The following is a 15,051-nucleotide window of genomic DNA, read 5'->3' as shown; positions in this document are numbered from 1 at the left end:
CACACACCACACACACACACATATATATATATAAATATATATATATATGTATATATATATATATATAGAACAGTGAGATCACGCATAGCATATCTACTGAAAATTTAACTATAAAAAATTATATCATTTATTTAATAGAGGTGACAGATTTGTGTTTGGACATCATTATCTCAGACCTCACGAAACATATCACGAGCCAACACGAAAGTTCTATGTAAACGAAGTTGTCTGCGCTCCATTATACGAAGCTGTACCTTGTGATCTCGTAGCCGAACGATGTTGGGTATTGGATCCTCATACTTTCTGTAAAGGTATGTAAAAATTAACGTTTTATTTGATCCTGTCACTGCAGATATGTAATTACTCCGTCATTTTGTAACAAAAATTCACTTTTTCATATGCTTTTGAATGAAGGGCGCCCTGTCGGCTCTACTCCTGAACATACTTACGTATGCGAATATCGTGTTGATCGCGCAGCACGACTTTTTACAAAGGTGGCTAGAACTAGGCATACAGTATGCACGAAACCTTACGCATTTGAAACCTTTCCACAGCGTATAAAACATTATCGTACCTATTTGGTAAGTGCGATTATAGTTCTATCAAAATTATTTCAATATTAATATAATACATATTATGTTCAGTATGGTAATATTTAATGTTCTCTTCAGCCTCACAGTCTCGATGGAATCAAGATGTTTAAAGACAAGAAAAAGAATAACAATCAGGAAGTGGATGGAAATCAAAAGTTGGAATCTAATGATAATACAAAGACGCATAACAAAGAACACAAATGTAATAAGACTAGGCGAAAGTCGGGCGAGATCTTGACAGTTGCATCGCCTGCGACATCGTACGCTCAAGTAATTATTACGAAGAATTAAAGGATCATTATTTATATACGATTATTTTATTTAACATATTTATTTTGTAATTAATTTGCAGCTAGAGGAACAGAGGAAAAAATTGAATCGCATTCTACTGAATCTATTACAGAGAATGCCAAATAAAAAAGATCCGTTAGATCTGTCATTTCTTTTAGAAAGGAACAGGCGAAACCGGAAAAGGCCGGGCGGACTTAATCCGTGATAGTGGGTAATATCACAACGATAATATCATATTGTGTACATATATACATATATATATATATATAAATATAGTGTAATTTAGAGTCACTGCTAATTTTAATTTTAGTCAGATTAATAGACTAGTTGATTCCAATCGCGTTCTAAACATGATTCTGCTACGTGAATCGGGATAATTGTACATCTATCCTTTCCTCTTCCCTCTCCTCACCCTCTATTAACGTAGAAGGTGCACAAGAAAAGTTTTTCCTCTTCATACAACCCGTCCATTGGTGTAATTTGTATCTATATACATCTATATAGTAGTCCAAATAATATTTAACATAGACAAAATTGTCAAGCGATATTTTTTTACATTTTTTTTTTTAATAGATATCTTATGATAAATGATTAGATCTTAAGGCTCCTGAATAGTCACTACAGTATTATATTGAATCGTGACGTCAGAAATGAGAAATGGCGCGTTAATTTTTATTGCGTATCATTTGTAAATAAAGGCAATTTGAATAAAACAAAATGACAAGATCGCTTTAAAACAATTGTAAAAATGAACCAAAAGCTATTCTTATCCCTCTCCTTCGATAGTTAAAAAATAATCGTAAAAAATGATAAAAGACACATGAAGTACTTTTATATTCAATGCCTATGTGTAGCCATTTTCACTTTTACGCCTCTTATCACTTGCGATTATTTATTGATCAGGAAAAAATAAGGATAGCTTTCATTCATTTTTACAATTATTTTAAAGCGATCTCATCCCATTCCAATTTTATTCAAATTGTCTTTATTTACAATATAGCTGTGGTGACTGGTTCAGGAGCTTTAACGTGTACTTTTCTTATTTAACTTTTAATCATTTAATTGATAAAATATAGATACTGTTGATTTTTATAACAATGTCAAGAGTCATGTTGCAAACAATTAATAAGTACTTTAAACTAAATAGACTATACTCATTTCATTACGATGAATGAAAGAATAATCCAAGTTAAGGGTTGACAGAAGAGACTGGAGATTTTTATCACAAATTAATTTTTCTATTCAAATTACGGCTGAATTGTGAAAATCATGTAATTGAGATATGTATAATCAAGCAAATTGTTATACAGCTTGTTATAGAACGATATTTTGGTAAAAAGACGAAATTAAAATACGTTCTGATATCACTATAATGCAGTTGGGATGCAGATAATCTTATTTATTTTGTTTTAAAAGTTAAATTATAATTCTTTAGTAGCGCAAATATAAAGTACGAGTTTTACATTGCTGAAGACCTGAATTTTGTAATTTAGTTTTTAAAACAAAACATTTTTGCTTCATAAAATGTGGATCAAAAAACAGTTTCACAACTATGAAACAAAATATGTGTGTGATAGAGTACGGATATATCTGTATTTGTACTGTGAATAAGAAGCAAGTAATCAATCATTGGGATTAGCCTCACTTCTATCGACCCTTAAAGTTAAGTGTGATCGATTTTTCCATGAGTTGGTTTACTGTGTTAATATAATTGCAAATTGTGGACTTGTATAGAAAATGTTTTGTACATTTTTTTTTATAGTTGAATACATAGATAAATGTACAAATTATACGTTTCGTAGGGTCAAAAGATTAAACATGTTAGCGTGAGTGGAAAGAATCATATGCGAATGTGAATATAAGTGTGTATATTCACGTAATGCTTTATTGCACAAAAGTAATATTCTATTTTTCATAATCTTTCATATATTATATTTGAATTATGTGTAATATACTTTCTTGACGTTATGATTGAATCTTTACTAATGTATTTAATTTATTAACATATATTGAATAGTCGAACGCGGTCGGATAGGTCGCAGTGATTCCCAAATTGTACATATGTGTACTCAGGACTTCATATTTATTATTGCATTACACAGTATGATAGATACATATGACGATAAATATGTTTGATACATATGAATCTCTTTTCTTTCGTATATTAAACTATTATGCACATTATAGAAACTTTTTGCTTTTATAGAAACTTCTATTATTACGTTTATTGCAACGTAAGACGAAAGTAATATTAAAAGAAATAATATTAATGCATTGTTCTACACAGATTGATCTTTTAAAATTGATCTAGAGTATATTTATTTCGTCAGAATAATTTTTTGCAACATTCGGAGTATCAACAACAAGTATAAACTGAATATTTATTATATTGTGTAATTCAAAAATAAAATAAAAAAAGACTCGAAGCTGGCCTTCTATGTAAGTTAGTGTATCATAGGGATACACGATGTGTGAGCAATTTTTGAAAAAATTTTGAAATAATGCTAATTCAATTCTGCGTTGATTTTATCAAATGAATCGTAAGGATATTGAACAGAATGTCATCACTATGCATTTTCCATGACATACAGTTGCATCATTTTACTCGACTATTTTTACAAGATTCTTATTCGTAAGGAATGTGTAAAATGCAACTTATATTTGTTTTCGATATCATATTGATATCGAAAACGACATTGGTATTAAAAAGATCATTGAGTATCACAATTTATTTTAATATATGTAATATATATTACGACTTTATACAATTTTATTACCATATTACGAATGTATGCTTTGTGAGATATTTTCAGCGATTTGGAATTGTTTTTGCTAACTATATATATTTGTGCATTAAGATATTGTATGTACATATTGTTTGTAAGAGTAATATTCATTTATGTTTATGGACAATTCTGTTTTCAACTATAATGGCATTATAATTAATGGCATTTTCAACTAATAATGACATTAACAACTAGCGGCATTAACAATAGCGGCATGTGTAACAACGATTTTCAATCAGATACCTTTATTGAAATCATGTTATATATATTAAAATACAGTAAATTATGTTATTAAACGTTTCGTATCGTAATATATGAAAAGAAATATTATATTGTTCATAATTATACGAACAAAGGATTTTTCTATTGTGTATAACTTTATTCATTTTTATTATTAGCAAGATTTAACGAGGCCGACAGAAATATAGTGATGTATCGAACAAAAGAATTATAATATTTTTATGTTAAAAATCGGCAAAAAAATTTTTTCGAATCTAAAATAACTTTCGTCTTACGTTTATTAAATCCTTTTATTCGTGAAAAAGCGATTTTTTTATATTTTATATTATAAGCGATTTTATTTCTGCACATCATGATTAACCGTCGTTTGAATTGTCATATATTAATGCAATACATTAGCGACATTTTTCTCAACTCATCATTCGTAACAGTAGTCGTGTAATAACTTGTCTCCTGAGTTTGCTTATACATATAATTAACACTATTATAATACATTTAGATATAATCAAAAGAAATCCCTTGGAAAAAACGTTTGTTGCGACGACAGCTTACAAACATGTAGTGCATGTACAGACTATTGTATTCTGATAAACAAAAAATATACATGAAGTTTCCTTACACAAATCTGTCATACATGTTTTTGCTTATCTCAATCTGTTTCTTTTTAATACCACTCTTGCGAATTTAGTAATTTTAATATAAATTTACACACAAGATATTTGTTATAAGTTTGTTTTTTTTGTTTTTGTTTCTTTTTTTTTTTAGTTTAAGTTGCACATTATCTGTAGATATAAAAATACAGATAAAAAGCCAAAATAAATAGAAGAACCCTTTTATTTTTAATTAATGTTTGTACATTTTTGCGTCAACAATCAAGTTTACAGGTTATGCATTAATTTTATTTTGTCATATAGAAAAGAAACTATGCGTGATTATCGTCATTACACGATGCAGCCCGCAATATCGTGGCTTTTTATTCTTCACTTATGGTAACACAGAGGTACTAGCATATGCTACGTGTAGGTTAAATAGAGCTCCTGATTATTTCTTAAAAAATAGCTCACCCCCCCCCCTTCCCTCTATCTCTCGTCTCTCCTAATATTTCTTAATTGTATATAACTTTGCGTACCGCTACACTTAATCATTACTTAAATTATTTTCGATTTCACACAGAAGTACTTTAGCTCGGAACATCACACACTGTACAATATGTACGGAGAAAAAAACGAGCTAATGAAACAATCATTCTCTGAATATAAAAAAAAGGATTTTTCCTACGAATGAATAGAATTGAATGAAGAGAAGAAAAGGATTATTTTTCTTGTTTGTAAGATCTCTTTCATATACTTGCTCTTCCAAACGACATAATTAATAGATTGCAGACGTTTGATGCAAGTTACACTTGTCATTACACTAAATCGCATAATATATTTGTATTCAGTAATTGTGAATCTGTATGTAAACACGAGCGACTGGTTCGTGATTATACTCTCAAAATCGATGTACAGATATATGTATAAATATATATAGATATATATATATATCATGTATACATATAAAAATATATCATTGATACGGTGCAGCTGAGATAGACATCGTGAGGTGTTCATTCTTTATTTGCTCGAGTGAGGGTGTGATAAAGAAATCAATTGTCCTAGCAGAGGAAGTACGTAGGGTAACAAACGCATTATGAATCAAATATCGAATATAGTAGAAGACAGATAAGTGCAATGTGCACAATTAAATATAACAAAAAACGCCGTTCTCTCTCAATACAATATAGTCAATCAAGAAGTAGACAATCAGCACAATCATATTCATATAGGTGAATAATGATCGTACTAGAGAAAAGTATTTTGTATAAGATACAAATATTTCAAACTTTAATAAACCAAATTAATTATTATAGCAACACCATTCATGTCGTGTTGTACAATGAAAAATCTACATGTATAAAATATGTGTCCAAGAATAATTTATTTGCGCCACAATATTTTTTTTTTTTTTTATACATTTTCGGTGTATAGAAAGATAAGAATAGGGATAAACGATATACAATATATTTTTTCTTGCATAGTTTTTCTCTTTCTAACAGGGCACTGCTAAAAGTTTCACTATCAGCGAATTCACTAGTGCAGATTAAAGCTTGTCGCATGCTAATCTGTCGAAACTGTAAAAACATAAACGATCGATAAAATGACCAATAAATAATACATCAAATAATCTAAACAATTTATGCTTGGGTTTCAGAAATCTTGTTTAGAATTTAATTGCTTATGCATACATTATTATGTCAATTATTACATGTCAAATTGTACATCAATTTGCACACCACAGCTTTTAATGTGCAGATACATTCAAGCGAATTCGCTACATCTATTCAATATATAAATAGATATTTTTCTGCATAATTTCTTTACTTTAGATCTGTACATATTTACACGCGCTTTTGAGATTGCTATCTTTTCTTTTCGGCTTTTAATACTACTTGCGTGGTTTTTTTTTTGTACCCATACGTAGTACTCTTCCTCTTACCTTTTTTTCTTAGTTTTTAAAGATGCGATAAAAAGTTATATTCTTTCTCGCAAATATTACATTATCGTTAATGCACTTACATTATTAGACCTGTGTTTCCGGTAAGAGAATCGCGAAATTTATTAATATCAATTATATTTTAAAACTGATTTTCTCACATGTACTTGTTGCAATGCAGATTACTAATTTATTTTTGTAATGTCCTTACGCACGAGATGAAAAAATCGTGCGAATCATTGTCAAAATTAAAAAAAAAAACGTAATGCTGCCTGTATCCGCTGTTATGTCGATGTCACATTCTATATGTATATCATTGAAATTAAATTCAAACGTTTGTCAAACACATACGTATACGTGATGTATATAACGTGTGTGGTATAAATTCTTTCTTCTACTTATGTGAATGAGAGACTGTTGCATGATGGTTGCTGTCGCAGTACTTAGTACGGACATGCTCGTCCTCGCGCAAAAGTCTGTTATCCCTGTGAGTAACTATATCCTGCGCCCGTATTGGTAGAAGTCGTTGCAACCATTTCGCTTGTAATCTCCTGCGAATGTATGCGTGTGCAAAATTCATATGCAATTATATGAATAAACGATTCTGGCAACATATTGGTTAAATTGAAAATTGAAACTTTCGATTTACAAAAGTAGCGTTCTATTATCTGTACCTTACATTTATTTTCCGTTCTTGTAACATTTACGGTGGTGGATTATTGTTTGCTTACAGCCTGGCTGCTAGCTGCGGTAGTCTGCCCACTCTGTTGTTGTTGACCCCAATACTGGTTGTTGTAATACTGTTGATTCCAGCTATTCCAATTACCATTGCCGTATCCATGTTGATTGTATCCCGTCTGACCGTATGTACCTTGACTATATCCTTTCCAACCCCCCCACTGTTGTTGTCCCCAGCTTGGTTGGTTCCAATTGCCTGTAGCTTGGCTACTTGACCAATTATCCTGTTGACCCCAACTGGACTGTTGCGACCCTTGATAATTCCCACTGAAATATAAGCACATATAACATTATGTTTTTATTACAAATCATTTATTGGATCACTCATTCAGTTACAAAATTTTAGATTTAAAAAAATAAGTTACCTCATAGAGCCCCAACCACCCTGCCTAGGTGCAACAGATCGATTTCTGTCATTTCCTGATCTCCTATCAACTCCAACCATTCTTCTGTCTGATCGTGCCATTGCAGGTCCGCCTCGTCCTCGTAGTCTCCATGGAACAGGAGGTCCGTAACCACCAGTGTGCCTCATGTAACCACCTCTTTGTGGTCTCTCTCCTCTCCAACCTCCCATATTAGAACCACGCCAAGAAGGATTGCGACCTCTATCTTGATCTTATCCATAAGCATACAATATAGTATTATGCAACGTATAACGAATAATGAATAATGAATAATAACAAAATATTCACAATTATTTCTTCGATCTCGAGTGTCTCGGCTGTTTCGAGAATCACGCGTTTCTTTGATATTCTCAGTCTTGTCAAGACGCGGTTGTTTTGTCGGTGGTTGTTGACTGAATCCAGCGTCTTTGCCTTCCTTGTTATATTTCTCAATGAGTTTCTTAGCATCTTCCTTGCCAAGACCGGCCCACTCCACTACATCGAAAAATTCTCCCACCGAAGGTGCAGTGAAATTTGCTATATATACATTCGCGAATTACACATATCATTACTTGAATAATTTATTCTTAATTACAATCATATGTATTACAAGTATAATGACAATGAGTACCTTTCATTTCCGTAAGATTGGACACTAAAGAATTTCCTTCGATTGTATTGTGCATTGACAAACGTTGATTGTACTCTTCATCTGCTGGTATAACAACGATCGCTTTCCGCTGATAACCGCAGAAATTTCGCATTTTACGCCTTTGTACAGAAGAATATATGTTGCTCTTCTGCATATACATTACAAGATTGTTTCAATATTTAGATTTCACAATTTAATTATTTAAATACCTATGTTCTTTCACACACATACCTGGTCTAATATATAGTTACGTCTTCTACCACTTGCTACGTTGATCAGTTGATCGAGTGCGCGATTGCATCTGTCGATAATAATTTCTCGCTGACAGATGTTTTGCTCTTTATCTGACAGAGCAACGTCCTGAATAGAAGGGAAACATTGCATTCAGAACAAACACTATGAAACTTGATAATTTTTTATAATTTTATGGATACGTACGCCAGTCTTCTCAACCAATTTATGGACTGCTAAAATATTGTATAGTTTATCTGGATGGTCGGCCGCGTGCTTTCTTACCCAGGTAGTTTTTCCCGCCGCGGGCAAACCACACATCATTATCACCTCACAATCTGCTTTTCCATTTGGCCTACGTGGACCCGCAATTCTGTTCTTGGATTCGATATTACCCACTAAAATATAGCCTGGGATTTGTTCGCACCATGCCTCCTCTTGGCCAAAATTGCAGACAAACGTGCAGTTTTTACTCAGAATGTGTGGAAACAATGGTCTATCACCAAGTTCCTCTTTGCAGATACTAAATGCAGATCCAACGTTTTTACCATTTACCGTGTAAAACAATTCTATGGTGCTCTCAGGTGTCATATCAAGATAACATCCGACAACGTCATCCTTGCCGAATGGAGAACCATAATCTGTGAACTTCTTGTCAGTACCCTGTTTTCCAGCACTTGTATACGCATAACTCAATTTTTCCTCGCCAAGTTGCATGGATGTAGAGGGTACTGACCAACCAATTCTAAGCATATGCGATTGTTTCTTGTCTTTTGTGATAGTAGGATAATGTTGTACAATTCTGGCTTCATAATAGACTTTTCCATTTGAAACACCATGAGACGCTCTTGCACCAGCCCACATATCACAGAGATCACCATCATGCATAGGTGTACCAGAGAGAAATCCATCTTTATTAATAACTAAATTCAAATCTGAATCATCTGAGAATAAAAAAGTATTTACAATATCACATATATATTAGAAAAGAATTATTAATCTCAAAAAATACACAAGATTTAATTTAAAAACTTACACCATGATAAAATTACAGTTGACTCGTCAAGATCTGGTTCATCCTCTGGTTTCTGTGGCATAGGAGATAGTTGACGGACTTCTGCTGGGCTAGGGGATCTTTTTCTTTTTCTGTCATTACATTCCATTTGATTTGATTCTCCTGCATCTAATGTTGCTTTTGGCTTTAAAAAAATAGTTTTCAGCTATTTTTATGTTCTTTCACACAAATAAAAATAAAAATGTATAATTAAAAATAAGATTAAATTTACAGAGGCAATTCTTACATATTATTACGAACTACTTGTGCTATTTGTAACGAAACACATAGATTATATACCTGTTTATCTTGTGAAATATTGATAGTATCAATTTTTTCATCTAAATTTTCTACATTAGCTGAAATGTCCATTTTTTTATCTTGCACTGTATAATCATCATGAATAGTTTTTTCTTCGTGCTTTAATTCACATATTTTATCTGCCTGATCAGATATCACATGTGTTGGCTGTTCAATTTCCGGAATGTCTATATTATCCTTAATGTTAGATCCATCTTCTTTACGTTCAACATGTTCTTTCTCAATTGAAATTTTATCGTCATCTTTAATTTCTGTCTTTTCTTCCACTTTTGTAATATCCTTTGTTTCTTCAGCTAGCTGTTGAACTTTACCAACTTCATCTATATAAGATCCCTTTGCTTCATGAGCTTCTTGAGTTATAGAAAATTGATCTACACAGGCAATTGTACTAGGTTTGTCAGACGATTCTGTCACAGGTACTTGGAAAATATTTGCTCGATTACCTTCTAAAATATTAACACATTTTGCCTCTTCTTCCTCATACTTATCAGATGAATGAATTTTGTTCTGAAGAATATTGGACGCATCATCTTCTTGCTCTTCTCTATATTTTTCAGGAGACAATTTTGACATTTCCTGTTGTTGGGTTATGGCTTCTTCATTCGGCGTTGGTGTCTCGTATGCTTTCTCATCATACTGAGATTTGTTCGGAGTAGATTGTTTTGAAGAATTTGGCGTGGTAGATGCTCTCGATGCATTTCTCGTAGAAATTTTTGTTGGAGTCGTCACCGAGGAGCTCCTAGATGCTCTATTAGGCGTCCGTGGTGATTGCGACGATCGCGTAGCTTCTACAACTCTCTCTTGTGTCTCTTTCAAAGCAGTATCGTCAATATTCTCTGTTTGCGAATCTGAACCACCTGGAAAATAAATTGAAATATATTTTATAATTTTGTACCACCTCATTAGATAGGATGTTGAACAAAAATAAACCTAAAACTAAAAACTTAAATTTTAAACATTAACATAATAAATAAACAAAAAAATGACATCATATCAGATGACATTTCAACATAACATGTAAATGAGAAAACATAATTTGTGAGCACATTAGTCAATTTCATTATCAGCTACATCTTATAACGTTACATAGTGTATAGTAGTCACGATGGTGATGGTGATTGTGATTACCAGAGCCCCATTGTTATGTATGGTGATGGTATACCATGAGAAATTAGTAGAGTAATTGAAATAAGAACAAGTACGTGGGAAGTACTTAATGATGCACACCAAGTACAACTTACACTCCTGTGCTTCTTCCTCCAATGCCTTGCGTAGCCGCTCGACGAGCACTGGCTTGTTGCCCTTGGTGTCGAGGCCGCGCTCGCTCAGTGCGGCTCGCAACTCCACCACTTTCAATTTCGACGGATCCATCATGAACGCGCGATAGGCCCCGTTAATCAGCAGGCAAATTCATGCACACCTTACGTCTGACGCGTAGGAGAAAATTGGAGATAATATTCACGAAAGACCCATATACACGCGCCACTGACCCGCGCTCCATACACAATATGGCGGAACAGTCACAAACAGTTGGTTACGTAGCGCGCGCTCTAATTATTGGCTGGCCGCACGGTCGTGTCCGAACCGACGCCGGCTACACGGCCAATCGCGGCCGCTGTTTCAACCGCGATAAACTGCGGCGCGTCCGGCGATTGGTTTACTCCAAGGCGGGACGCGCGACCATTCGCTTGATGCATACATACTACATACATACACACACCGCTTCTTCTCTGTCAATTATTAAAGAGGATACCTACCAATGCCTACACACATACATGTATTACTTGTATTATTACATTTTACTACACTGCTATTTTTAATGGAAATTTTAGAGAATGATTAAATCGCCACATAAAAAAGATTCGCGTTATTATGACGCATTATTGTAATAATTGCAATAACAATAGCTTAATAACGTCACGACTAAAAAATGTAAATTACTTACTTTCAGCCAATGAGAAGCACTTTGTTTTAGCGCGACGCTTAACGTATAGTTCTAATTGGCTGTTATATTTAGTGTTCATTTTCATGAAAGATCAGTGCTCGACGATGGTGTACGAGATCGATAATACATACGGATATTTATCATATGATCGATTGAGTGAGATTAAATTTTTAAACTCCCGCAATACAAAGTAATTATGTTCTATACAAAGTTGTATGGAATTTTGCATTCTGTTATAATGCATTCGAATACAATTTATCGCTTTTTATTCCGTAGTGAAATCGAAGAAGCATGAATGCGATTAATATGAACTGGTTAGCTTCAGCAGAAGCAGAATCTTTGATCCATCATTTCTACGTAAATTCTTCTAAAAAAAGGAGATTTTATGGTGCTCTATCTGTTTGTGTAACCTATTCTATAAAATATGTACACGGACATTAATGTTTTTCCTATTTTACTATTTTCATATATTTTACAGGTATTCTGGAGAAGCCATCGTTGCCTTCTTCCATCGAGGAAGTCACTTACAAGATCTTTATGATAGGTAGATCTGGCGTTGGAAAGACTTCAGTAATAGCAAGACTCGCAGGTATCCTCGACTCTAACAGTTATACCGAAACCAATGGAATAAGGAAAACAAACATTTACTGGCCTGTAAAAATTTGGGATAAAGTCGTTCTATTTAAACTACAATTTTGGGATACCTCAGAAAATAGCATAAAAAAATACAATCATATTTTACCAGTATGTGTATAAATCCTTCTTTGATAATTGTGTTCAATTAATTAAACAGATATTAATTAGACAATATCTTTTTTCACTTGCAGGTATGCAAAGATAAAGTTGATGCGGTATGTTCTGTGTTTTCCTTTGACGATGCAGCAAGCTTCAATGACATTCCATACTTGATGAATACAATGATCAATATAAAAGGAAAACCAGCAAACATAGTCATTGGCACAAAGTAGTACCATTATTTGATAATCGTATTATAAAATGGAAAGGATTCAGATAATCCCGATCTGACTTTTTACAGGTTCAAACCTTGGTCAAGCTCTATGATAGATGAAGGACAAATTAAAGAATTTGAGGACAAGTGGAAAGTTAAGGTGATTAAAATTGATGCCAGCAAATCATCAGTAAGATCTGAAATATTTGATTGCTCGTATCAATTGAATGTCATTTGTAACATCTTGTGGAATAGAGATAAAGAATTTATATCTAAACTAATGGGACAAGTTTGATAAGTATAATCAGATGTATTTTTTCTATGATTTATACAAAATAAAAGTATAAAAAAAAGGATATAAATCAATCATGTCAATGATTTATTAAGACCGTATATGTGAATACACGATAAAGTTTAAACAGTCAAAGCTGGATCTTAGATACTTATAATTTCCATATGAATTTATATACCAAATATGTCATAATTTAAATTGCTTGCCGAATTAGTTTATCGCGGACTTACAAACGCAATTAAACTATTACAATAATATTATGAATTAATCTTATCAATCATATAAATTTATTTAAATCTTAGATTTTATTTGCTGTATCCTCAATCACATAGAGTTGCAAATTTAAACAATCTGTTTTGATGTCCTTTAATGGCAATAGATTTTTATTGATCATTTCTACTGCATCATCTTTAATAATCCATGGAAAATCTTCACATTTTGGATTTTCGCTCAGAGTAACATGTGCAGTTTCATATGTTTGAATTTCAATAGAAAAAGTTGAATTGTCTGGAATAGCTTTTAAGTATGTATCACACATTGATAATTTTAAGCAAACTGTTTTTAGTGCTTCTTCTGTTTTTAAATAATATGGATCTCTCCTTAAAATAGAAAAGAATAATTAATAAGTAATATATAAAAATTAGATAATGTATTAGTTATTGTTCAACATACTCCATAAACTCTGCCTGTAGTTTAACCATATCAAAGACAAATTTTTCTATTGGTGACTTGTTCTTGTTGTAGAAGGTAAGATTGATGGTTCTAATACTGTTTTCATCTTCCTTTATCAATTCTCTGATTGCATTTAGGACATTTGATAAATATTCATTCAATTCTGGATGGTCTGATACATATACCGTAATTCCATATATCTTTTTCTTAACAAAAATTTCCTTAGGATAGATTTTGCGGAAAAATAATATGTGATTAAACGCTACTTCCAAAAATTCCAAGAGAATATCAACACCAACTGCAAGTAAATTTTATTTATTTCCATGAAACTGCACATATTAACTACTGTAAATAAGTTGTATGGTATAAAAATAAATTTGATTATGAAACTCTACCTATCTTATCTTGAGACATTTTATGATGACATTGAAGATAATTGTCATGCTGTTTTTTTTTTAAATATATGTATATACACACAGTAAATATATTCTCTACCCCTATTGCTCTCTTGACCACCTCACATGTATGTGAATATTAAGCTGGCGATACACTAGGTACTTGTCTTCCTGCTGGATTGCGCTAGATTGCTAATGATTACTAGTTAGAGAGAAATCTGAGAGCACGAGAGAAGGGGGGGGGGGACTTTTGTAATCGCAAAATGCCTTGCGCATTGCCGCCCTCTGAAGAAGTAGATGTCAACTACACAATATCCACTTTTTTGCAATGCTCCTAATGGAAATAAATCACTGAAATACTTAAAATCTGTTAAATTAATAGAGTTTTAACGATTTTAGAAATTTATTTTCATCAGGGACACTGCAAAAAAAGTGAATATTGCTATGTAGTTTACATCCACCTCTTTAGATGGCAGTAGTGCGCGAGGACATTTTGGGAGTTACAAAAAAAAAAGACCCTCATCTCTCATAATACAATACTCTATCAGTACTAGAAAAGAATACGTTTTATTTACAAAATAAACTATGCATTTCAATCAAAATACACATATATTTCGTTATATTATCATCAATATAAATATCTATTAACCAAACTTATAATTAGCATAAATTTCGCGGAACATGTCGCGACATTTGATTTTTGTTCCAAGTTTTGCACATAACAAAAATATTCCAGATAATTTTCTATGTAAGCTATATATTTCCTCGGGTGGTGGACATAATCTATGATTTATTATAGTTGGCACTAAAACTTGGATCCTGCAATACATAATTATTATATGTATTATAGCCATTATAGGATGGATGCAGAAATAGGTTGAACATACCGTTTTGTTACATCTTGACCACCAAAATCATAATACTCGTGATTATTGTCAAATACTTGTCCAAGAATCATGACTGCATTCACATGAGCA

At 32.5% G+C, this 15,051-nt stretch overlaps 5 protein-coding genes across 11 annotated transcripts in view; 2 read left to right on the top strand and 3 right to left on the bottom strand.

Annotated features, from left to right (window-relative positions):
• The window catches only part of LOC108747513 (histone-lysine N-methyltransferase ash1), a 9,955-nt gene extending 8,853 nt beyond the window's left edge, over positions 1 to 1,102 (top strand). Inside the window, exons 12-15 of the mRNA XM_018485062.1 lie at positions 139 to 311; positions 415 to 581; positions 672 to 863; positions 946 to 1,102. Of these exons, the coding sequence (XP_018340564.1) occupies positions 139 to 311; positions 415 to 581; positions 672 to 863; positions 946 to 1,089 (676 nt within the window). The 3' untranslated portion in view covers positions 1,090 to 1,102. The remainder of the gene's footprint in view (positions 1 to 138; positions 312 to 414; positions 582 to 671; positions 864 to 945) is intronic.
• A 3,642-nt stretch (positions 1,103 to 4,744) lies between these two features.
• Positions 4,745 to 11,323, bottom strand: LOC108747517 (heterogeneous nuclear ribonucleoprotein U). 4 transcript variants are annotated; one of them, XM_018485070.1, is made up of 11 exons: positions 11,063 to 11,323; positions 10,265 to 10,678; positions 9,801 to 10,192; positions 9,483 to 9,645; positions 8,654 to 9,390; positions 8,447 to 8,575; positions 8,195 to 8,363; positions 7,873 to 8,100; positions 7,546 to 7,795; positions 7,174 to 7,447; positions 4,745 to 6,993 (listed from the first exon to the last, which is right to left on the bottom strand). In XM_018485070.1, the coding sequence occupies exons 1-11, from the start codon at positions 11,193 to 11,195 to the stop codon at positions 6,922 to 6,924; spliced, it is 2,961 nt and encodes a 986-aa protein (XP_018340572.1). In that variant the 5' UTR covers positions 11,196 to 11,323; the 3' UTR covers positions 4,745 to 6,921. The 4 variants fall into 4 exon arrangements, with proteins under 4 accessions (XP_018340572.1, XP_018340568.1, XP_018340570.1 ...); XM_018485066.1 differs by having other exon boundaries at positions 9,801 to 10,678; XM_018485068.1 differs by having other exon boundaries at positions 6,913 to 6,993; positions 7,117 to 7,447; positions 9,801 to 10,678.
• Positions 11,324 to 11,877: 554 nt separating this feature from the next.
• On the top strand, positions 11,878 to 13,029 carry LOC108747382 (REM2- and Rab-like small GTPase 1). 2 transcript variants are annotated; one of them, XM_018484805.1, is made up of 5 exons: positions 11,878 to 11,956; positions 12,043 to 12,154; positions 12,245 to 12,510; positions 12,594 to 12,730; positions 12,803 to 13,010. In XM_018484805.1, the coding sequence occupies exons 2-5, from the start codon at positions 12,058 to 12,060 to the stop codon at positions 13,008 to 13,010; spliced, it is 708 nt and encodes a 235-aa protein (XP_018340307.1). In that variant the 5' UTR covers positions 11,878 to 11,956; positions 12,043 to 12,057. The 2 variants fall into 2 exon arrangements, with proteins under 2 accessions (XP_018340307.1, XP_018340308.1); XM_018484806.1 differs by lacking the exon at positions 11,878 to 11,956 and having other exon boundaries at positions 12,058 to 12,154; positions 12,803 to 13,029.
• A 276-nt stretch (positions 13,030 to 13,305) lies between these two features.
• LOC108747384 (mitotic spindle assembly checkpoint protein MAD2B) lies at positions 13,306 to 14,488 on the bottom strand. The gene is made up of 3 exons (XM_018484809.1): positions 14,075 to 14,488; positions 13,680 to 13,977; positions 13,306 to 13,606 (listed from the first exon to the last, which is right to left on the bottom strand). Exons 1-3 carry the CDS (start codon positions 14,091 to 14,093, stop codon positions 13,306 to 13,308), a joined length of 618 nt encoding a protein of 205 aa, XP_018340311.1. The 5' UTR covers positions 14,094 to 14,488.
• Positions 14,489 to 14,691: 203 nt separating this feature from the next.
• The window catches only part of LOC108747354 (aarF domain-containing protein kinase 4), a 3,419-nt gene continuing 3,059 nt past the window's right edge, over positions 14,692 to 15,051 (bottom strand). For 2 of the 3 annotated variants that reach the window (XM_018484766.1, XM_018484767.1), the window contains exon 11: positions 14,990 to 15,051. Coding sequence is in view for 1 of the 3 variants with exons in the window: in XM_018484768.1 (XP_018340270.1) it covers positions 14,719 to 14,893; positions 14,962 to 15,051 (265 nt within the window). In the remaining 2 variants the exon portion in view is untranslated. Of the gene's footprint in view, positions 14,894 to 14,961 lie in introns of those variants that run through there. The other variant, XM_018484768.1, reaches the window with a different exon arrangement.

The sequence above is a fragment of the Trachymyrmex septentrionalis genome, unplaced genomic scaffold, assembly GCF_001594115.1.
Source record: "Trachymyrmex septentrionalis isolate Tsep2-gDNA-1 unplaced genomic scaffold, Tsep1.0 scaffold2, whole genome shotgun sequence".
Lineage (NCBI taxonomy): Eukaryota > Metazoa > Arthropoda > Insecta > Hymenoptera > Formicidae > Trachymyrmex > Trachymyrmex septentrionalis.
Note: the sequence above shows the minus strand (reverse complement) of the source record. Positions and strands in the feature narration are given on the sequence as shown.